This window comes from Pteronotus mesoamericanus, unplaced genomic scaffold (genome assembly GCF_021234165.1).
Source record: "Pteronotus mesoamericanus isolate MK-2021 breed Mesoamerican mustached bat unplaced genomic scaffold, CSHL_Meso_final contig_20, whole genome shotgun sequence".
In the NCBI taxonomy this organism is placed as follows: Eukaryota; Metazoa; Chordata; class Mammalia; order Chiroptera; family Mormoopidae; genus Pteronotus; species Pteronotus mesoamericanus.
Genome location: NW_026555085.1, coordinates 91209388 through 91233399, shown reverse-complemented (window position 1 = coordinate 91233399; position 24012 = coordinate 91209388). Strand labels below are relative to the sequence as shown.

Below are 24012 nucleotides of genomic sequence, written 5' to 3'. Positions count from 1 at the left end.
ATTTGTTTAGAGCCCGCCTCCTACTTAGAAGCTCCAGCCAATCCTGTAACATTTACTGTTGTGGGCCGAACTATCGCGAGACTCCAACTGTATCCTGTTTCAGTCTTTAACTGTGTGGACTTGCGTAGAAGTGGCTCTTGAAGCCGCGGCCGGAGAAAGGGGGCGGGGCAACTCGACGTGCTCGTTCACATTGACCCCACGCTCCGGCGCGCTCCCGGCAGCTAGGAGCTGGGGTATCTGGCTCCCCCGGGAACCCCAACACAAACCAGCATAAATCGCGCGTGTCCACTTCAAGCGCATGTTCGGTGGGTGGTGACTGCGTGCCCGGAACCTGAGACGACATTGGAGGGCCTTGGTGCAGAGAGGATCTAGAGGCTTGGAGAACCTGTCTAGGAAGGCGCTCAGGTGAGGGAGGGTCAGGGGTCAGAGGTCGGGTATGGAAGACAACTCTGGACAGAGAGGGAGGCCCCAAAGAGGGAGACCTCGGTTGTTCTGGAGCCCTGAAAACTAAAGGGCTAAGAGGGAGCCGCAGCGCGAGTTTCCCTGGCCCGTCCCCATCCCAGACTTGCGGGCCTTTGGACCGCCACGGCTTCCCCGAGAAAAGATGGGGTGGTGGGAAAGGAGGCTGTGCTTCTCCGTGGGGACTTGGGCCTGCAATGTTTTGTTGGAGCGTCTGAGGGGCTGCTGTCGCGCTCCTCGGCCTCGTGGTAGCTTGTTTGCTCGGCCTGCTGCTGGCAGCGATCGGGCGCTGACAGCCCTGCTCTGACTCCTCGCAATGCCTTTGGATCTTTCGGAAGAAAACTGAGTGTGTGTATCACCATTCGCCGCAGACCTGCCCCTGGAGGCTGGAACTGGGCAGCTGCCTAATCTTCTTGGAGCGCGAGGTTGTAATGCCGTGAAAGGGGAGGCCGAGGCTTCTAAGTTAGTCTGAAAGTTCTCAGTTACCTTCGGAGTCAGATTAATTACATTCGCATTCAAAACCACCCTTGCACGTTGACTCCGTGGTAGGTGCCAGGTTTATGAACGAAGATGTGTTATCTGATGATTGTGCCACTGTCAGATATGCAGTATTATTAAATAATGAATATTAAGCTTGTTCTTTTTTTTCTAAGCGCCTCGACGTTAGGCACGAGGTAGAAATCCTAGATGTTTGGTGTTTTCCAGCTCATATTTAAATTAACTTGAGGCTCTAACTGAATAAAATAAATTTTTAGTCATTACAGCTATTTTTAACTATTCTGTTGAGTAATAACAAGAATGATGAAATTCCCATGACTAGAAATGACTCGTGATATCATCTGTACTGTCACCGAAAAGACTAGTTGGTTTATGGTCGGTAACCACGCTGAAAACTAAACAGTAATCAGCAGTAGTGGGATAAGTGTACCTTTCCTGGATAGCCTGTGCTTCCTAGAGCTTTGAAGGACCAGTTAGCCAATAAACTGGCAGTTGAGAATAAAATAGTTTACTTTTGAAAGATGCTATTACATTTATATGTGTATCTCATCTTTTTGCTTGGCCTAAAAGAACTGTTCTTCCAGAATTATTTTGTTTTAATCTTTTATAAAGAGTTCCGGCTAGGAAGATTTGGGGGAAAAACAGAACCTGCTGGTGAAAAAATTGTCTTATGGAGGTATTTTTCAAGTTTATGTGACTAACATATTTTAAGGTTCAACAGATGAAAGTACTCTCATCCTGCTGGAGTTATCGTACAGAAAACGATTGTGGTAGTGTTAGGTTGCTGGGAGCTTTTCAGTCGTCAGTAATGATTGGGATTTGCTTGTAGAGGGCTCACCTTGGACCTATGCATGTAGCAAATATAGACTCCTGTGCCCCTAACAGCCTAGACCCAGGTCTACCATAGATTTGTTGTTATTCAGGATTTGTGTCACGTGATGAGATTAAAATTTGGTCAGAAAAAAATCTGAATTTAAGTTTAATTGATACTCATTTGTTTTATTGTCTTACTAGCTTAAGATTTTGTTTATTTTCCTAGCAATTAAAGATACAGGTCAGTCAGTTTTGTCTGTCTCATTCTGGGCCAGAAATAATAAAGAATAGTTTCACATTACCTATAGTCTTCTAGAATGTGCTTAAGAGACTCTTATCCAAGAAGAAATGTGAGTAAAGTGCTATTAGGTCCTTAAAATAAGGGAGGGTATTCATGGAGTTAGAGGTCTTTGTTTCACTTTATTTCGTTTATCATTCCCATCCTGGCACTGACTTGGCATTGGAGGTACAATGCTGAATAGGATACTACTGCTGCCCAGCTTTAAGTAGTTCATAGTCGAACTGTTGGGAACACCATAGCAGGTGGAATCAAGGAGGAGAGGCCCTCAATTCAGCAGGCCTGTCACAGAAGGTTTTGGGAGTTAGATTGGGACGATGACAGAAAATTGTAAAGAGCATTTCAAGGAAAAGGAATTTACATTTAAATGCAGGACTGTAAAAGTTCAATCCCTAGAGAAAACTGCATTTAATATGTTTTACATAAACACTGATATTTAAGGAGGAGGAAGAAGAAGTAGAACCATCAAAGGTGGGATTCATATGGTGTGAAGAAAACCAGGAGAAGGATTTGGAATATAATTAGAGATATACCAATATTTGACTTATTACCTCCAAGTAACATTATGGTTATAAGTATCTTATCCCTGATAGAGATCCGTTAGGAAAAGATTCAACCAAAATGAGACTTTAGTTGTAAATGTATGTATGCTCAGTTCTGATTTAATTGCTTGGGGTACTACCTGGGCATTAGGATGTTTTAAAATTTCCACAGGTGATTGGAATGTGCAGTCAAGTTTGAAACAGACTAATCTGTGGTCTACTATCCTGCCACATTAAAGTTTGGTGGTTCTAAATCAGTTTATAGCAGTCTCAGGATGTTGATAATAGCAAATAGCACTTAGTGAGTATATGCTAAATTTCTGTTAACATGATATGCTTTATTTGTAAGCACAATCCTGCCATCATCCCCTTTTTAGAAATGAGAAAACTGGCTCAGAGGGGTTAAGTAACTATTTTGAGGCCACGCAGTAAATACCAAGGCTAGAATTAGAATCTTCTCTCCTGGAGGCCACTCTTCTTTGCAGATGTGAGACTATAGCCAGTTGCTTTTTGGGCTTTTTAAGTGAATGATTCCATAATTGCCATGTTTCTATCACGGTCAAAGTAATAGATTGTATCACTGGTCCAGTTCCTCTCCACCCCTTACTTCACATCCACGCTCTTTGCCATGAGCAGTTCTATCTACCCAGAAAAGAAGTGTATGCCTTTTCCCACCTCTGGACTTCGGGTTCATCCACATGACTTATTTTGGCCAGTGGAAACTTCGTGGTTTTGCTGTGACCAAGCTCTTTGAAAAATACCTGTGTGATTGGGTTTGCACTCTTAATACCCCCGCCACCAGTGATAAGAACACTGATGGGCTGCTTTGCCGGTCCCATGAGGAGAATGGGAACTACATTAAGCAGTGCCCGGCTGCTCATCCAGAGACCAACCCAAATCCGCCAGCCCTCAGTTAACCTGTGTATCTGTGGGAATAAATGATTGCTGTCTCAAGCCATTGAGCTTCGGTGTGGTGTGTTATACAGCATATCTGTGGCTGTAGTTAACTGATAGGCTGATATAGCCAAAATCCTCAAAGTTCCAGCAGAATTACCAAATTCCAGTATTCTTGCCTGTGCTTTGAGGAGAACTGGACAAAGATAAACACTTAGGTTATTAGAGGTTTGCCATATTATTCTTCCAAGGTAAAGGCAGAGATGAGATGCTGGAAAAATAGTTAACTGGAGTCAGAGATTGATTATAGCCTATCACCTGCACTTTCATGAACCAAGCGCTGACTATAGAGTAGACTTCCATAACTGACAAAACCCAGCACTTTTTGATAAACTTTTTGCACTTTTGAGAGTCTCTATATTTGTACGAATACAGTAACCATTTGTCACACATGGCTACCGAGTACTTAAAGTGTGGCTACTGAGACTGAGGAGCTGAGGTTATAGTGTTTACTCTTACAGTTAAATAGCCACAGGCAGCTCGTGGCAACCTTATGGGACTACACGGACAGAAACAACTTCCGTGGGGCTGCCACGGAAACTGCCCTCCTTTTAAGTCATAAGTCCACCATGTTCCTAAATAAAGGAAAAGTTCTGTCAGCAAGAGCAAGGAACGAGGGTAGATTTTAGGTAGGTAAGTACTATTTCCTCATTTCTCTTTTCTGGTTATTGTTCTACACAGATTTTTGTGCTTCTTGAGCCAGTTGTTTCATTCATATTTTATAAGTGAACTACCCTTTTATTTAGATTTTTCAAGTTTATTAGAATAAAGTTCTTAATATTCTCTTAAAATTTTTAAATCCCTCCTGCATCTGTTTTTTTTTTTTGTTTTTGCTTTTTTAAATCAGCTTTATTAAGGTGCAATTTACATATAATAAAATTCATCAATTTTAGGTGTGCAATTTGATGAGTTTTGACAAATGCATATGTTCATTTCTGTCACCCCGAAGTTTTCCTTCCTGCTCCTTGGCTGTTAATCACCTCTCCCCACTTCCTGGATGCAAGTAACCACTAATCTGCTATCAATTACTGGGCTTTTGGCTTTTCTAGAATTAATGTAATAAAATCATACAGTATGTAGTCCTTCACATCTGGCTTCCTTCACTTAGCATGATGCTTTAAAAATTCATCCTTGTTATTGTATGTGGTAATAGTAGTTTATCACAGAATAGTTTTCCATTGTTTATCCATTCACCAGGTAACAGACATTTGGATTTTTCCAGTTCGGGGCTTTTAGTAATAAGACTGCTATGAACATTCAAGTGTAAGTCTTATTCGTGAACCTGTGTTTCTGTTTCTCTTTGGTAAATACCGAGGAGTGAGATTACTAGGCTGTGCAGGAAGTATGTATTTAATTTTATAAGAAATTGACAAACTTTTCCTGTTGGAATATATAAGAGTTCAATTCTAGTTGCACTACCTCCTCAGTATTTTATTTTGACCATTCTAGTGGATATATAATTTCTCAAGTAGCTTGTGGGTTTACTTTGCATTGCCTTAATGACTAATGATGGTCAAGATATTTTTATATGCTTACGTGCTACTTGTAGATCATCTTTGCTGATGTGTTAAAATTTTTGTCCATATTTCATAAGGTTGGTTGTCTTACTACTGATTTGCAAAAGTTTGTTATGTAGTCCTTATACAAATCCTTCCTAAGATAACAGTATACTCCCTGAGGATGTGATGATGTTGATTGTATGACTTATAAAGTTGTATTTAGATTTCTTCATCTGTTTCCTTCAGTGAAAGTTTATTGATTTATTTTCCTGTTGAAGGTCGTTTAATGTTTGATTGTTTATTGTGAGCTCATCTTTGCAGTTCAGATTCCCTGCTTCACTTTCATTGTTTTGGCTTATACAGTTTGCTTAAGGGGATGGTCAAAAGGGACTTGTTTTCTGTTCTTTTCAGGTATACTGTGGAAAACCTCTCTTACAGGCAGAGTCGATTGTCATAAGCTTTTTCTTCTGTACTCAGTAACAATGGCTATCTTTCTAGTTTAGGCATCGGTCTCCCAGAAAACAGATATCCGCACCACAGCTGCCTTGCCTTTGTGAGAGAGAGGGCAGCTAAGGACCTGCCAGTTCCTACTCTATTGCTCCATTATTCTCTGTGTTGAGCCCTGGGCCCACTTTGGGTTTTGGTACCAGATCTGCCACTGTTGCACATGGAAGCCCTCACGGCGATGCTCACGTCTTTGGTACTAGTTCACACCATCACTTCGCTCTTCAGTCTGACTCCCCCTGCATGGTTCTTAGGGCTTGCTCTGAGTTTCTGGTCAACTAAGATTTTCCCTGATGGTTTGTTGTTGCTGTTTCATATGGTAGTTTTAAGCAGGACTGTGTATTTCTGAATTGTTTCTTTAAAACACATTTTTCATCCTCTCCTAGATTTGGAACAGACTAGTTAGGGAAGGGGGCTTTGAGAGGGTAGAGGGGTATGGACTGCTCGGGATGGGAAGTTAGTGGGAGGAGAGGGCTGTAGGCTGCTCTGTGTGCTCGGATTGAAGAAACCGAAACGTAATTTACTGTCTGTACTGAATTAAAAACCACAATTTGATTTATGCTTCTTTTATATCTTTTCCTAAAATATAGCAGTGTTGAGTACACAGTGTGGGCTCTGTAAATAACCTGACTGGATTTTATTGAAAAATGGAATTCTCGGAACTCTTTCTAAAACTGCACTTGAAGCCAGTTTTTAATTGTTTATACATCTTTCCCCACCCCCACCTCACCCCCCAGCTACATGGTTGGAATAGGTTGAAATAGGTCCCAACCATCATTATGACTTTATCATTTAATCTCTGTGAGTTATTCTATGTTTCATGTAGGAATCAGCTATTATTTTGGAAGAAGGGTACTTTTGGGGCCTACATCATAGATGCTGCTTTCAGGCCAGTTTTCCCTTTGGAGCTAGCAAAGGTTTTTTTTCCTTTTCTCCATACATTCTTTTCTTCTCTTATTTTATCTGCCCGTTGCCCCCAGTCGCCGCCACCACCTATTCCTTGCCAGGCTACCCCATTTATTCCTGTTATCCGATGATCCACAAAGAGAAATATATGTCTGTGTTTTTATCTTCATCTTTTGAAAGCGGAGGTATATTTTTAGGGTTTTATCAGCTACGTAAGGATCAAGTGAAGTTTTGTTAACCATTTGGGATTATAAAACAAATTTGAAATACTGTAGTCATGATAAGAGTTTATGTGTTACTGAAATTCTTTAAATATGCGTTGCTAGGATATTTGAGAGATTTGCTTTATTGCCATGCTGCTCATTAAATGTTTTTTTAGAATTTATTTTATGCAACAAATTATTATTGTTAACATTAATGACCAGTAAGACCATCAGAATTCATATATTGCATGAGATAATGTATGCTCAGTGTGCTCCTTAGCTATGTTTGACTTATTTAAAAAAATTATCCATTGCTTTTTGTGTCTCTCTGCAGGTTTCACGTTATTTATGTGTATGGACTATTAATTGATGCTGAATTTCTCATCTGGGAGCACCTGAACTCTGAAACCCTCTCTTGGAATGCCTACCGTTGCCTTTGTCTTCTAGAGTTCATATTTACCAACTAAGAAAACGTGAAGATGAGCAGCCGACGGAAACGTGCCCCTCCGGTGAAAGTAGATGAAGCAAAGCAGCAGCAGCTCTGCTGGAACATGCACGAGGACAGAAGAAATGAACCCCTCACCCTCACTGATGACGAGCAGCCCGACCCAGGTCCAGATTCCTCTTCTGCACATTGCGTCATCCTAGATGATGGTCTAACGGAAGACGTGGCTCACAGAGATAAAAGGAGATGTCCGGAGACAGTGAGCATCTCGAAAGCAATCGATAGAGAAGAGACTGCTGACAGTGTTTCTCCTTCATCTGCAAAGCTGAATATTGTGATTTCTCCCAGTCACTTCGATAATTCTTGGAAAGCGTTACTAGGAGAATTCACTCTTCAGCTTCTTCCTGAACAGAGTTTAACAGAAAACTTTTCTGAAAGGAGTTTTACGCTGATTAGTTCAGAGTCAAGCAGTCAGTTCCTAATCCATACTCATCCAGAATGCATAGGTGCAGAGAAACAAGAAAAAGGACTCAACGAGCCAGTCAGTGTTTGTGACAAGGGTATCCGTGTGGAATCATCCTTCAGTGGTGAAATGTTGGAAGATTTGGGGTGGCTGCAAAAGAAGAGAAGAATAAAACTTTACCAGAAACCAGAAGGAAATGACATTATTAAGGTACTCAGTTTCTGTGGTGTCCCTTCAGGTTCTTCTTTGGGCAGTGTTCTCTGAAGTCCCTTTAGAACGAAGGTCTGAAAAGCCAGCAATAAGCCAGCCTATCATTAAGTTTCAGTGTACACTTTTCTATCTATATTACAGCTAATTTTTTTCAGGCTGAACTTCTTCCAGTAGATCTTCCTGATTCTTCCTTTCCAGCCCTACTCTTAATGAGTTGCTTTGGTCCTCAGTATCTTTTTTACTCATCGTATAGATGCACATTCCCTGCCATCTTTCCGCGTCTTCACTTTTGCTTTCACAGGCCCCTCTGCCTGGGCTGTCCCCTTCCTCTTCTCTGACGATTCCTGATTATTCTTTAATATTCAGCTCAGAGTTTACTTCGTCAGTGGAGAACTTTTCTTAAACTCTATGGATTGTGTTAATGTGCCCTTTCCCATCATACCTGATGCATATGTTTAATTTTGCTTTGGTCTCTTACCGTGTACTTACTTTTTAGATCCTCTTCCTCACTGGACTATGAAGTCTTTTATTTTCACAGCCTAGTAAAATGCCTGATACTGAAGAGATTTTCAGTAAATGAATATTTGAATAAATTTATTACTCATCTCAAGCTCTTCTATTCACTAGCAAGTCACTATGTGTATCATTTAAATGCTGTAACTGCAGCCTCTTTTTGTATGAAATGTAAATAATACCCATTCTTTTTACTTCATACAGTTGTGTTGAGAATCAGATGAGATAGTGTGAATAAATGTACTTTGTAAACTCTGAAGCAGGTCAATATACCTTCATGCTTAAACTTGCAAAGAAATTCTAATATATTGAATTCACCTTTGTTGAGTTGAAAACTGTGTCTTATGCATTTCTCACATTAAAAAGCAATTACATTGTAGCCCTATTTTAGTTTCAGAATTGGCAGTAAAAAAGAAGAAAGTTTAGAAGCATAAAAATATAATTAATTCTTCCCTGGACAGTGAAACCCTGCAACCAGTCGTGCCCTCGCTTGGTTGCTGGTGGGTGCCAGCACTCTGGCCCAGGGATAACAGGTCAGAATTCATGGATGGGTATCCATGTTCTGTCCACCTCCCTCACAATTAAGTTTTGATCAATTCTTTGATCCTTGATCTTGATTTTTATAACTATTTAAACATCTATTGCTACTATATCAAGCCATCTCTAAGTGAACACAAGGCAGAGTAAAAATGTTAATGAAATATAATCTTTGCCACACATTCCTGTATAATGCTGGGTTGGATACTTCTTCAGTGAAAGAATTTGGGAATATCAATGATTAGGGAATCAGGTCCAGGAAAATGAGGGAAACTTCACTTAATGGGTATCTGCAGTTAGGAAGTTTTTAACTTGTATCATCTAGGCAACCTCAAATAGGCTTCTGTCCACTTTGCAAATGAGAACATTTAGGTCAAAACCAATCAATTATTTTGTTGTTGATTTAGGTCCTAAATACCAATGTCATTCTTCTTTTTTTAAAAAAAAAAAAAATTTTTATTTATTTATTTATTTATTTATTTATTTTAGAGAGAGGGGAAGAGAAGGAGAAAGAGAGAGAGAGAAACATCAGTGTGGGTTGCCTCTTGCATGCCCCCAACTGGGTCCTGGCCTGCAGCCCAGGCATGTACCCTGACTGGGAATCAAACCTGCAGCCCTTTGGTTGCACTCAGTCCACTGAGCCACACCAGCCAAGGCCCAATGTCATTATTCAAATTTAAATATTTTGACTGTAAAACTTCATACTGCATTGCTTCACCAAATCAAGACATAAAACATTAATCAAATTCAGTTTTCCTATACTTTAATGTTTGATCTAGTAACAGGGATTCCAAAATCTATTTCCTGTCATGTGTGTCAGAATCTTCCTGGAGACCCTGCACCCTTAGCAAATTTCATGGGTTATTCTAATGCTCATCAAATTTGGAAATCATTGACTTGGAAGTAGAATTGGTGTTCTCGTCACATCCCCCAGGTTTAGGTCCAGTTAAGGAAGTATTTTTTTTCCTAGCAACTTGAGTGGTGCATTGCACATAGCAGGTGGTGCATTTGTGGAATGAATTTGTTACTGAAAGTGAAAATATGTGAGGGAGACTTGGTAAGTATATATTTTGTGTTTGTGAGGCAAATACTGCGAATATTTGTTTTAAATTGTGATGGTAAAAAATGTTTTTCGTATATCCTCATAAAGAGTAGCTTAGTACAATTAAAATGTTTTTATGTTGATCAATTCTTTGTAGGTTGGAATTTATCTTTTGGAAGATGGCTTAGCAAAACTAGACTTTTTGAGTGATGCAAGTTCAAGAATGAAAAAGTTCAATCAACTCATGAAGAGAGTGATGGAAAAGTTATATAATTTTATTATTACAGGTAATTTTTAAAGTAAACTTAAAAAGGTGGCTGTTACTTAAGAGTTGCAATTTCCCCCCAACTCTAAAATAGCTAATAAAACCATAATAAAAATTAAACAACCTCCACAAAAATCTCTGTATGACAAAATTATACTTTTTTGAAATGAACTCACTAATATAATTTGTATGTGTGCTTGATACTGTGCTTAGCTTATAGTAAATAGTCAAGAAATGTTTGCGGAGTCAATAAGCAGAGTCTAAAGGGATCTGAGCTGATTGGAATTTTTCAGTATTCCTGTGTTTATATTTTGTTGTGGCCAGAGATTTTTGGCTGGCCTTCTATTCCACCTCTCCTTTGCATTCTGACAAATAGTCTCAAGAGTCTGATTCTCAAAAGACCAGCTAATTTTGCTACTGTTTCATGGCAAGACATTGCATCCTTGGTCAGGACTGAGTTGTCTGCCATTGGTTCCCAGGGGAGAGGGTGGATGCCTTGGTGCTGCCCATCAGCACTATGGGAAAACAGGTCAGATTCTCCAAGTCCTGCTCATGGTAGGACGGTGTTACTTCAGGCGCAAGTTTTCACACTGAAATATTTGGAAAATAAGTTTCTAGCTTGATTGTTAGTTATTTCTGTAGGAGAGTCTGTAAAGCTTCATAATGCTAATAAAAGTAAATCATTTTGTATGTTAAAAACTTAAAAGGAGGAAAACAAATCTCCGGTTTCAGAATTGGAAGGATTGATTTTAAACACTCCTGGACTTCTGAAAGTTAAATGCATTACTCTGTTTTTAATACAGTATGAACTTTTCAAAGGAAAACTTCGATTCAGTTATCAATACTAGATTATACAATTATAGTAACAGTCTGAAATAACCAAGCATATAACTAAACATTAATTGTAAAGTTTTAAAAACCTTACATGACATATTTTTTATTGAGAAAAGTGAATTATGTGTTTTGTGGTACTCTTTTTGTCATAGGGGATATAACATTATGTCTTGTAACAGTTTATAGACCTTTTGAAACAATTCAGAAATAAATCATTAGCTAATGGGGGTCTGTTAATTTGTTCAAGATTTTGAAATTTTTTTCATGTTATAATGGGCACAAATCTTCCACATGGCAGTTGTGCCCAAAAAATGAGTAGGATATTCTTACAAATTTGTGTTACCAGTTTACACATGTATCTCCTAATTGATTACAGCTGCTACCAAAGCCTTTTTTTAGCATAAGATATACAGTGGGAACCCTTGCCTTATTAGATGAAGAGAAATTATGGCTGCATATGGATATTTTTATATGAAGATATAAAAGTGAAATGAATTATCCTTTTAGAAACTGCAAAAGATATTTAAGCGTAGTTCCTCAAAGGTTTGTTAAATATCTACAGTGGGCAAAGCATGTGCTAGCTCTGAGGAACTATAAAAACAAAAGACTGCCTTTGCCCTCGAAGAATACTGTAGTTCAGTGTAGAAGGGTCAAGTACACGTAGATGATTGCACTTCCAGACAGAATGCAATGCGTCGCTATATCCAAAGTATAAAGATATTACAAGAACAATAAAGATATTACAGAGGAGAACATTAATTCTAACCAATGAGGGAAAATGCCATGGAAAAAGTAGCAGTTGAATGATGGATGGGTAGATTTTTGATCAGTAGAGAATTAAGAGTGGGGTCCTCCAGTCACAAAATACTGATGAATTCCCCAGAGTTGAGAGGGTGCATGGTATGTTTTTGAAGTAAGAATTCCTTGTAGTTATAAAAGGTGGATCAGGTTGTTTTGAGTACATTGTTGTTGAATGTACAGATGTGTTGGAAGAGGATGAGGAGGATTCAGATAGCGAGCCAGAGGGACAAGACATTGATGAGCTCTATCACTTTGTGAAGCAAACGCATCAGCAAGAAACACAGTCCATCCAAGTGGATGTCCAACATCCTGCATTGATTCCTGTGTTGAGACCGTACCAAAGAGAGGCTGTCAATTGGATGCTGCAACAAGAGCATTTCAGAAGCGCTCCTGCTAGTGGCAAGTATAAGATGCTTCAAGAAAGGCATATTGATCAGAGAGACTATATGAGATATAGTTAGGGTTGGGGGGAGGGGGAATTGATCATTAAAAACATCATATTAAAAAGATAGGATAGAATGGGTGTTACTGTGAACAAAATGATTTTCTGAGATATCTCTCAAAATTGAAGTCTAGAGAAATTCATCTGTGAGTTCTCTTATCCTTAAATGTTTAACCAGGTTTCTCCAAGCAAAGTAAAAGCCTCCTTGATTGGAATCTTTAAAACCCCAGCAATTTTTTACATGCCTTTCCAACTAAGAACTGCTTTTGAAATCTGATCAGGTGGGAAATCTTGCTAATCATCTGCAAGAAGCTTCACTATTTGATGCTGAATATTAGTGACAGAGTAGATTTACAAAAGTGGGAGATGTGTGACTAATCTAATTTTCCTAGGTGTACATTTATTTTATTTACTACACAAAGTAAATAATAAAGTAAAATGTTACTTCTTTATCACTCAAAGGGATGGGCATAATGAGGGAATTTTACATGGCTATTTCTCATTCTTCCTATACAGACTTATTTTAGTTAATCATGAATAGTTCTTGTTTCTCCCATGAGTTTCAGCTTATAATTTTTTATCCAACAGGCTTCACTTTTTAAAACTTTCTATTTTGGAAAATAGATATCAGTTCATGGCCAATGTTATTTCTTCCCATTTCTCCTCCTCCCATACTCTGAATTATTTTGAAGTGGTAATAATTGTATCATTTTATCTGTTAATGTATCAGTTTATTTCAGTAAAAGATAAGGGTTCTTTTAAGCAGATATAAAATATATGTGTACTGATGAATTTTAAAACCCAATAATTCCTTACTATCCCCAAATCTCTCTCCCTTCCCATCCTCCTTCCCCCCCTTTCTCACTGTCTTACAGTTTGTTGAAATCTGAATCTGAATAACATCTGTACACTGGAATTGATTGCTGCCTCATAAGTTTCTTTTAATATGTAGATTTTATCCCCTTTCCCTCATTCTTTTTTTTCTTATAACTTTATGTGTTTAAGAAATTGTTAGCTCTATAGAATCTCCTACAGACCAGATTATGTTTTTTCTCCAAAATGAAATAATTTTTCATTAATTAATTTATTAAGGTATAACATATACAAAAAGTGTACAAATCTTAAAGGCATAGTTGGTAAATTTTGACAAATTGATGCATCTGTGTAACCAGCAACCCAGTTAAGACATAAAACTAAACTTTCCCAAAAGTAGCCACTAGCCACACATGCCTCTGGAGACTTGAAATATGACTATCCAAATTATGTGCTCTAAGTTTAAAAGACACCAGATTTCAAGTAGTACAAAAAAAGTGTGAAATAGCTCATTAATAATTTTTATATTGATTACATATTGAAATAATATTTTGGTCCTATTGGGCTAAATAAATAGACTTAAAATTGGTCACTTGTTTCTTCTTATATTTATGTCATAGAGTGCTGACATGAAATATTTCCGTCACCCCAGAAAGTTCCCTCAAGGCCCAGTCAGTTCTCATTCCTCATCCCCTTCTGGAGGCAACCGCTGTCCCCGTCAATTAGTTTTGCCCGCTTTTGGAACAATGAATGGACCCCTTGGGGTGGGGGGAAGGTGGCTTATTTCAGTATGATGTTTTTGAGATTCACCCATGCTGCATGTATAAGGAATTCATTCTTTTTTGTCCACAGACTGGATTTTGTTGATTAAATCGCACATGCTCTTTAGTAGGTCTTCTGTTCTCTATGGTTCCTATAAATCAAAGCTTTTATCTTTTAATTGTTCCATTTTATAAACCCTATGTATTTATAGTCCTATTTCATCTATTAATCCCTAATGAAGGCAACAAAAAAAAATACTTGCTTTTTACTGGTTGGTGGAGATACACTTCCTATTTGGCATTTGGTTTAAACAACTTTAAATATTAAGGGAAAGGATAGTGGAAAATTGTGGTTGAAACCAGTGTTACAGTTCTAGATGTTTTTTCCTAGTTAAGTAAGCCTTTCCTCTCACTCTTAGGCCCATATAAAAGGCTAGATCTGATTTGGATTCATGTATTATCCTAGTAGCATATGTTTGTTGAGGTAAAGACTTTAGGCAACTTCTTGCAGGATTTATAAACCATAAAATACTTCCCTTTATTGGGTAGAAGTTGATTATATATACTAGTTTTTTGTTGTTGTTTTTCTACTGTTAATCCTCTGTCACTTGCTATACTTTGTTTTTCTGTCTTATCACTTGCTTATATGGAAAATAGTTGTGCCCAAAGCAAAGGAAGCTAAAGAATAATATCTGCAGAAAGAGTAGAAGGGACCCTACCTAGCCTTCTCCTATGTGCATGTGGCTTACCAGGCTATACTGTCTGCTAACTTATTTTTATTTTAATATCATGATCTGGCAAAAAAGAAAACAAACAAAACTTACAGTTTTATATATATATATATAAAATATATATATATGTTTTCTTGTTTGTTTGTTTTTTTTAGAAAATGCCCTGCACTTCCTATGGCGAGAGATCATTACATCTGAGGGTCTGAAACTCTACTACAATCCATACACAGGCTGGTATGGCAAAATTTTATGTGTTTGATAATAAAAATAAATATTATGAAAATCTATATGAGTTTGGTCATATATATCTTTAGCCTTGGCAGTACCTCAAGAAGGAATACTGAGTTAAAGTCTTATTAGACATTTTTATGGACAGAATAGCTATAGAATAGCGCCTGTCATTCTTCAGTAAATGAATATTATACAAAAGACTTAAGATGTTTAGTTATTGATATATAAATAGATTATAATTCTAAGTAAAAATGTCATCTTATGGGTCAGTTTTGTATTTTTCATTAAATTTTTCAATGCCTATTATAAGAGAGTTTTAGGAATCACTAAACATGATTAGTGAATCAGTAGTTACTGAGCTTCTTATTTGTTTATTCCCAAATTCATAGAGGTCATAGAAAGAAGGCAAGCATGCTACCTTTTATTTTAGATGAGAAAAATGGTGGCTATTTGCCAACGCCACTCTTGTTTCTTCAGACCTAGTTGTCAGCTTGGTTAGTTTTTTGATTATCACAGTTCTTATATTTATGAAATAGGGATTTGAATTGTTTCATGCTAAAATGTAGCTTTAAAAGTTAGACTGTATGCATTTTTTCCAGTTCTTTTTAAGAACAGCATCATTTTTACTTGTAGTCCTATGATGTATTTTTCTTGTTTTTTCTGTTAGCATTATCCGTGAGTACCCAAGTGCTGGGCCACAGTTGTTTGGTGGAATCTTAGCAGATGAGATGGGTCTTGGAAAGACAGTGGAGGTTTTGGCTCTGATTCTGACACATACTCGACAAGATGTCAAACAAGATGCGCTGACTGTTCCTGAGGTAGGAGTACTGTGGGGCTTGGGAAGGAAGGGGACATATGTTCCCATAAATCATCATATGTTGAACATTTGCTGGGCACTTCAGTTAACACTTAAAATTTATGCTGCAACTAATGACATACTAGTTACTAGTTAACTTCAGGTGGGTACAGAGAATGGGATGTTTGTGACATGGCAGGGTTTTTTTAAGTGATGTTGGCCAACTGGGAAGGGGGATGTGCTGTCAATAACCAAGCTTCCTTTTAGTTGCCACAGAAACTCCCATAGGAAAATACTGTTACTTAAATATGTCACTACCACAAGTCTCCATATGACCACTAAATAGTTTTAGACTATCTTTTAAAAGTTGTACAAATCTCAGATATGTAAATCAATAATATAATAATTAGAACTTTGTTAAAGGGTGTGTGGCTTAGTAATTAGAGTGCCAGATGAAACAAACTCTTAAGTCCTTGTTCCAAAATATATGCATGTGTCAAAGTGTAAATTTTAGAATTTTTGAGACAATAGAGTTCATATTTTTCCACAATGAAATCTAAAATTAAATATTCTGAAATTAGGCCACTAATTAAGGCTATAACTGTAATTACCTGTAAGGTTCACCATGCTTACAACCTTAGTGATTATATTATCTTTTGATAGGGTCAAGTTTGCAAAGTTAGCCTTTCAGATTTGAGAAGGTAATAGAAAATGTCTTATTTTCTTTGTAGAAAAGTGAGTTGGAATATACAGTTGTAACTATTACTGACTTCTTTCTGGCATTTTCTTCGACTCTAAGTTATTCTTAGCATTATCATAAATTCAGTGGGTTAATTCTTTATTCAAGTAAGCCTTAAAAAGGTACTTGCAGCTCTGGCTGGTGTAGCTCAGTGGATTGAGAGCCACCCTGTGAACCAAAAGGTCACCGGTTCGATTCCCTGTCAGGCCACATGCCTGAGTTGCAGGCCAGGTCTCCAGTTAGAGGCATGCAAGGAGCAACCAATTGATGTATCTCTCACACATCGACATTTCTCTCCTTCTCTTTCTCCCTTCCTTACCCTTGCTCTAAAACTAAATAAGTAAAATCTAAAAAAATATTTAACCAAAAAAGTTACTTGCGGAAGTCCACACTTAAGTTAGATAATTTAAGATAATATGCACATTTTAAAAAAGCAATAGCTAGCTATAAGCCCTGAAATAAAAAATAAATTTTGTATCTATGAATAGCCTATTTAGCCCTTTTTTAAAATAACTTTTCATAATTGTTTGGCTTCTTAAGGAAGCCTAATTTTAATAAGCAACTTAGAATACTGAAAGCAAAACACTGTGTGACTACTGACTGTTGTTTATATTAGGGAAAAGTGGTGAATTATTTCACTCCATCACATTGTTCTGGAGGACAAGTAAAAAACACAGAAACTCAAAACATGGGGAATGAACCAAAAGAAAAAGTTCAGTGCCCCCGTAAGTATGAAGTCTCTTAATGAAAGTATCTTTTTACAATGTTCTCTGTTGTAGTTCTTATAATCTTTAAATAAGATATCTTGTCATTGTTATGAATAACTGCTTTTATATAGTTGTTTATACTTTGCATGAATGAGTGCAATTACAAGTCATAGTATCTTAACAAAAATCAAGATTTTTAAAAATCTGACTCGGTCCATGTAGTTTTGCTCAATATTATATTTAAATTTCTTTAGCTTACAATTTAAACCAGGCTTTATTTATTCTCAAGCATAGCTACTTTAATTTCTGCTAGCAAATGAATATTTCCCTTATTAATAATAGCATACACATAGATAATTATGAAAGGTTTTGTTATATAATCTTAAATAATAGTTGCTTTGTAAAATTAACAAATTCATGACTAATTCTTTCTTAAATTGTTTCCATTGTAGGAATTTATTTCTTAATGTGTTGAGATAAATTTTTATTACATATTCTTCAAAATGACAGTGTAGAGATAACATGCCTTTACTAACTTGGTCCTCAGTGCACATTAAGATTAACTGAGTTCTATTTTCTTTTAATTTTAACTATTTTGACTGAGTTAGCATATCCTTTTCATTTAGCTACACGTGTGATGATCCTGACAGCTGTGAAAGAAATGAATGGAAAAAAAGGCGTTTCCATCCTTTCCATCTATAAGTATGTCAGCTCTATATACAGATATGATGTTCAGCGTAACAGGAGTCTTCTGAAACGGATGCTGAAATGTTTGATTTTTGAAGGTCTTGTGAAGCAAATCAAAGGCCATGGTTTTTCTGGGACTTTTACATTGGGGAAGAATTACAAGGAAGAAGATATATATGATAAAACAAAAAAGCAGGTAACAGAACACTCATTAAGTAGCTATATATGAGGCCTTATAGAATGAGTTGGCAGATCCCACACTGACACCGTAGCTCTTACAGTCTGAAAATAAAAAGCAGACCAGTTAGGAACATCACTTAGGGCTATGGCTTCGGTTTTCTGCTTCCTGAAGGTAAGTGCTGTGAAAGTAGAAACTTTATTTTGGTTACTGTTAAGCCCAGAGAAAAGTATGTGGCATAGAATAAGTACTCAAATATTTATTGATTGAATTATAAAATTAGTTGGTTAAACATATTATGAAGTTTAACTCCTCTATGCTGTTTTCAGCAGTTTAAAAGTTTGTTTTATATTTTTAAAATGTTAACGATACCTCATATGTACATAGCTCTTTCTATACATTTTGAATCTTTTACATAAATTCTCATTTTGCCCATGTTCATCATCTTACAAAATTTTTACATTTTGTTATAGACCTGCTTCTTTGGGGTAGTTAATTTCAGTTTGCTCTTAAGAAAATAGATACAAATTTATAAACATAAATCAAGGAAAGACTAATGACAAGTCCAAGTGTGGAGCTAGCAGCTTGGCTACCGCGAACAGTGCTGGGTAAGGGCGTCTCCAACAGTGTTTTGGAGTCTCCAACAGCTTTTCCTCCACCGGGGTAGGAGACTGCATTGAACTTCTGTGCTCTTCCTAATTCTTCTGTCACCAAAAAGAGACAGTCTCCTTCAGTTGGTACTATTCATTCCATGTTAAGTGTCCCAACTCCTCTGTTCAGCCTTGGCTCTGACATCTTTTCTGGGGAGCTACTGCTGGCACCTGCCTTCTCATCACAGCTCACATTTATACGCTCCTCTTACACATTCCTGTAGAGTTGTTACACTTTTTACTGTTCTCTCCTTTCCAACATGCCCCTTTGAGAGCAGGGGCTGAATATTTCTCATGTTTGTGTCCCAAACATCACACAGAATTGATTGGCATTCAATAAGTAATTGCAGGAGGTGACACAAATAGAAATAAGAAGGAAAGGCCGGCTTTATTTGCTAAATGCAGTAACTAGCTATATTTTAGTCTTGGTGTTTTTATAATTGCCCTAGTTTGTATATGTATTATAACTGCTAGTTTTTTATTGTTTTAGGCAGACTATAAATTAAAAGAGGTTAATACGAAAGTATTAGTACTTCCCTCTATCGTTCTAATTCTTTCTCCACATCTTACACAGTAAGCCCTTGTTTTCTTTTAGACCTGCAGGCTGTGGGGGAGGGATCTTACAGAGGGCATGTTGAAGCCACTGATCAGGAGTGATTCCCCTCAGGAAAAAAAAAGTACAGGATTTTTATGTAAAGTGCATAATAAAGTCGGGAATTTACTTTCAAGAAATGTAATTTGTTGAAATAAATTAATTATATGATGTTTTTCATAGGCAGTGTGGAGTCCAAGGAAAATTCAGAAAGAATCCAGGAAATCAGTGAGCAAGGACACAGATTCTGAGTACTTGCCATCAAACACCTCTGAGGATGATGATGATCCATACTATTATTATGATAAGCCCAGGAGAAACCGTAGTAAAATGAGGAAAAAGCCTGTTTCATCCACAAAAAAGGACAAAAGTCAGCCTGACATCAATCTCAGTTCCCAAGATCGCGATCCAGCTACAAGTGACTCTGGAATTACTGACGTTACCACCTCCAAAAGCACATGTGTCCTTGAAGTCCAGCAAGAACATGCAACAGAGGACCAAGCTGAATCTCTAAACCCCACAGGTGGTGATGTTCCACATTCTAATGTCGCGAGTCTCTGTAATTCATCTGATTATCGCTTCGAGTGTATCTGTGGTGAACTTGACCATATGGACCGTAAGCCTCGTGTTCAGTGCCTGAAATGCCACCTGTGGCAACATGCAGAATGTGTGAATTATGAAGAGAAGAATCTGAAGATTAAGCCTTTTTACTGCCCCCACTGCCTTGTTGCAATGGAGCCAGTATCAACAAGAGCAACTCTGATCATCTCGCCCAGTTCCATCTGTCACCAGTGGGTGGACGAAATCAACAGGCACGTGCGGTCCTCATCCCTTCGAGTCTTGGTAAGGCGGTTTGGGCTCTTTAAAGGAGTAGGGAAATGTAAGTTTTTGCTTCTTTAAGATAGTTTTTCTCATCTTTGTCTCTTTGTTGTATACTCTTTAGCTCTTTGTTGTTTATCCCAAAAATTAATATTGAGTCAGAATTTGAAGAGAAAATTGAGAATATGAAATAGAACAGTAAACTATTTTTTTCAGATACCAAGTTCAGAAATTAAAGTACTCGGACAGAAAGATGTGAAAGCTTTTGAAAAAAATTCTTTATCACGTAAATGAAAGTCTTTGTTTGAGCATTTATACTCAGAGAGAAATGCAATTCAATAACAGCATTGTATGATAGTAGCTACTTGTCTGATCCACCATCTCTTAGCTCCAGAATCATCCCCCGAAGCCTGTTACCTCATGTGTAAAAGAAGACTTTACTTTTTCAACAAGTGTTTATTGAGCCCCTGTTTTGTACCATGAACTGTGCTAAGTTCTGAAAATAGTGTCCCCTCACAGACTTATTGTGAAGATTAAATTATTTGTTAAAGTGCTGGCACGTGGTCTGTGGTCATTCAGTGTTACTGTTTACTGATATTAGTGCTCTACACTCAGTTCTTCTTTTCTTCTTTCCATTCAAATGTTATTGCAGGTTTTCTATATTTCAGCCACTATCATAGGCATGGAGAGAGAGTGCAGGAATAAACAAAACACCATCTTTGTGATTCAGGAGCTCTATTCTGTGGGGTAAACAGACTTTAGCTTGAACCTTGGCTCTACCAGTTTTGAGCAAGGCACTTCATGTTTCTTACGTGTGAGAGAGGAATAATAACAGCCTCTAACAGGATTGTTGTTGAACATAGCTAAAGCTTAGCACAGCATCTGCAACATGAAAGGCGTTCAGTAAATAATAGCTCTTACTCTCCTAGTTTTTCATACTGCTGTGCTTTTGCACATGCTGTTGATTCCATCTGCCTACCTACCTATATGTCATGTCCTTTTCCCCTTTTCTTCTCCTTGAGAACTCTTAAGTGTTCTTCAAGATCCACCTCTAACTTTAACTTCTCTCCAAATTTACCTTCTCAGCCATAGAATCGGTCCTTCCACTGTGATGCTATCACGTTTACTTCTTTTACAATTCCTTTTTACATTGCTTTTGTTATTAGTCTTCCACACTAAAATGTGTCTTTCTCTAGACAGGTATGAAATGTATCTCCAAGCATGTTTGTTCCTAAACAAGGAGAAAGGACTCAGTCAGAGTATACGTGAATGGCTATTGCAATTATTGCTGGGAGCCTTTCCGTAGTTAACTATGTCTGTGCTGATTATTTCCTAGGTATATCAAGGAGTGAAGAAACATGGCTTTCTACAGCCTCACTTTTTGGCAGAACAGGATATAGTTATCATTACCTATGATGTCCTTCGTTCAGAGCTGAATTACGTAGATATCCCACACAGCAACAGTGAGGACGGGCGTCGCTTACGGAACCAGAAGCGCTACATGGCCATCCCCAGCCCCCTCGTTGCTGTGGAGTGGTGGAGGATCTGTCTGGATGAAGCTCAGATGGTTGAATGTCCTGCTGTCAAGGTGAGAATCTCTGCAGAATCTTTTGAGACTGCAGAAGGGACCAGGGGAAGGGACTGGGAGAAACTGTCCATAGAAAAGTTAATAATTTCAGTGTAATTAGCCCATAAATATTGCTATTGGCGAAAGTTTGCTGTTAATTACTCTTACATTTGTTTTTCTCTTATGCTGTGAACTGCATAACTGAGGAATTATTTTGGTACTTTGTGAAACTTTGCTCTGTACGCAATGCCAATGTATATTGGAATAAGATGGCAGTTCGTGTGTGATGAAGATCAAAGTAAACTATATTTGGGGCCTTTCATAAGCATCATATAGTCTTTGGTAGCTTTGGACCAAAGTTGACTTTGGCATTTTTTACCAGAGAGACTAGATGGCAATGATAATGCTACTTTAGAAGATAGAATTTTGATTCAGCCTTTGTCATACATGTCTTTATTCTGTCGTCTTTGGTCAGTCTGTAACCTGTCCTAAATTTGTGAATCACATCTGTTTTTACAGTGGTTCACATCTGAAGGATGGGGTGAGATACATCAGTCATTCAGGGAGCAGGGAGCCTTTTCATTCTCCATATACTTGAACTACACTCCCTTTCTTGGGGGGCACGTGGCGTCTAAGGAGAAACACTGTGCTCTACGTTAGCCCATGGCATAGGACAGTCAGCACTGGGCGGTGATAACTGCTGCGTAACAGGTGTGCCTGACCTGAAGCGTAGCTTTCTGTGGGCTGCTTTCATGAGTAAATTTTCCTGACTTACGCATTTTTTCTTCTTTTTTCTTTTTTGTTCCGCACCTCTCTCTTATCAGGCTGCAGAAATGGCTCAGCGCTTGAGCGGCATCAATCGCTGGTGCATCAGTGGCACTCCGGTGCAGAGAGGACTGGAGGGTAACGTTGGCTTCCTCACATGTCACGCATACTTGAGGAGCTTAATTTTTCTGAAGAAAAATATTGTTATGTTTAACCCTTGCTAAATCCTTACTGAAGTGATTATAGGTGTATTTATATTTGACTCCTAGTAGTTTCAAGCATTTATCTTTTTAAATGGAAATGGGTGATTTTTGTTTGTAGATATGAGGACAGATGCATAGTGAGAAGTCCCAGGGCCCTAAGTTGAGCCATTACTGTGCCTGCCTCATCAGTGTCCATGTGGGTCTGAGCTGAACTCAGAGTCCCCAAGTAGTAGACAGAAGACGGAAAGAATCTGACAAGAGGCGGGGCCGGAGTGGCAGGGGACTTAATTTTAATTGGCTGCATCTGTAAAAATAGGATCATTGTTTTCATTGCCTGAATCCACAAATAGTGGGACTATAATTTCACTAATTGTAAAAGTTACAAAACATTATTAGCTTTATAATATCGTACTATATGGTTATACCATTATTCCTTCAGCCATTCCTCTTGTTAGACATTTAGATTGTGTCTAGGTTGCCCTTCCTCTCAAACACACATTATAACTCATGTTTCTCTGTAATCTCATTCATATAACTAACTGTTTCCAAAGAGTAGATATTGAATTTTTAAAACTTTTATTTAAGTTGTGAATATTTAAAAAGTTTAAATGTCGTTTTATATAAGAAGTTTCCGAAAAAGCTGTCATTAAAATGTAGCTAAATTATAAAATATAAATATTCTTGGAGTCCTGTGGCAAATATCCATCCTCAGAAATTATCTTCCTGAAAATTTAAGTTTTCGTATACTTGTGTTTGTCAGGATAACTTATCCCTCTGCTAAAATAAAAATATCAACATCCATTAACTGTGACCTGAGAAGCAGTATGTTTTTTGACAAGTATTTTTAGAAAGAAAAAGGTTACCTTGGAAGATTTTATAAATACATACTTAAATATCTGTATAATTTTAGTAACTTACATTAAAATACATATTTATATTATAATATCAGGGTAATTAAAAGGCCAGATTTAGTGGTCTGCTGTTATATTTGGAAACCACTCAAATTGTAAATGTTTAGATGTTACTAAGATCTCATTGAACTCAAAAGTTAGCTTCGATGGTACAGAAAAAAAGGAAATGACTGTCAGAGTTACTTTTTTTTAATTTTAATTTTTCAAAAGAATGTGAGCAACAATTCCTCAGTTATCTGGGTAGATTATTTGTATATGTGAAATGTTAATAGGTGCTTTGGGCACTTGTCACCATTCAGCCAGGTCTTGAGTAATGTTTTTAAAATCAGCTTCATTAAGGTATAAATGACATCATAAAACTGTAAATATTTAAAATGTAAAATTTAGAAACTTTGAACATATGGGTACACACATGAATCGATTTCCATAATCAAGATAACCACCTCCAAAAGTTTCTTCCTGCCCACATTACCTAAAAAAAAAGCTTTTCCAGACTTACTGGGATTTTAGCTTATATTTCCTCTTTGCTTCCGTAGCTCTCTGATGTCTTTCACACTCTGATTCTTGCAGTATATCTGTTCTTTTTGTGGTTGTGGGACAGAGTGAGTGTTAGCCTACTGTGAATTACTATATG

General features: G+C 37.5%; 1 protein-coding gene across 1 annotated transcript in view; it reads left to right on the top strand.

Moving 5' to 3' along the window:
* Positions 1 to 312: 312 nt before the first annotated feature.
* Positions 313 to 24012, top strand: part of SHPRH (SNF2 histone linker PHD RING helicase) — a 72168-nt gene continuing 48468 nt past the window's right edge. Inside the window, exons 1-11 of the mRNA XM_054570077.1 lie at positions 313 to 405; positions 7011 to 7794; positions 10044 to 10173; positions 11967 to 12185; positions 14689 to 14767; positions 15432 to 15582; positions 16916 to 17024; positions 17633 to 17889; positions 19297 to 19956; positions 21269 to 21520; positions 22324 to 22402. Coding sequence (XP_054426052.1) covers positions 7156 to 7794; positions 10044 to 10173; positions 11967 to 12185; positions 14689 to 14767; positions 15432 to 15582; positions 16916 to 17024; positions 17633 to 17889; positions 19297 to 19956; positions 21269 to 21520; positions 22324 to 22402 — 2575 coding nt within the window. The 5' untranslated portion in view covers positions 313 to 405; positions 7011 to 7155. The remainder of the gene's footprint in view (positions 406 to 7010; positions 7795 to 10043; positions 10174 to 11966; positions 12186 to 14688; positions 14768 to 15431; positions 15583 to 16915; positions 17025 to 17632; positions 17890 to 19296; positions 19957 to 21268; positions 21521 to 22323; positions 22403 to 24012) is intronic.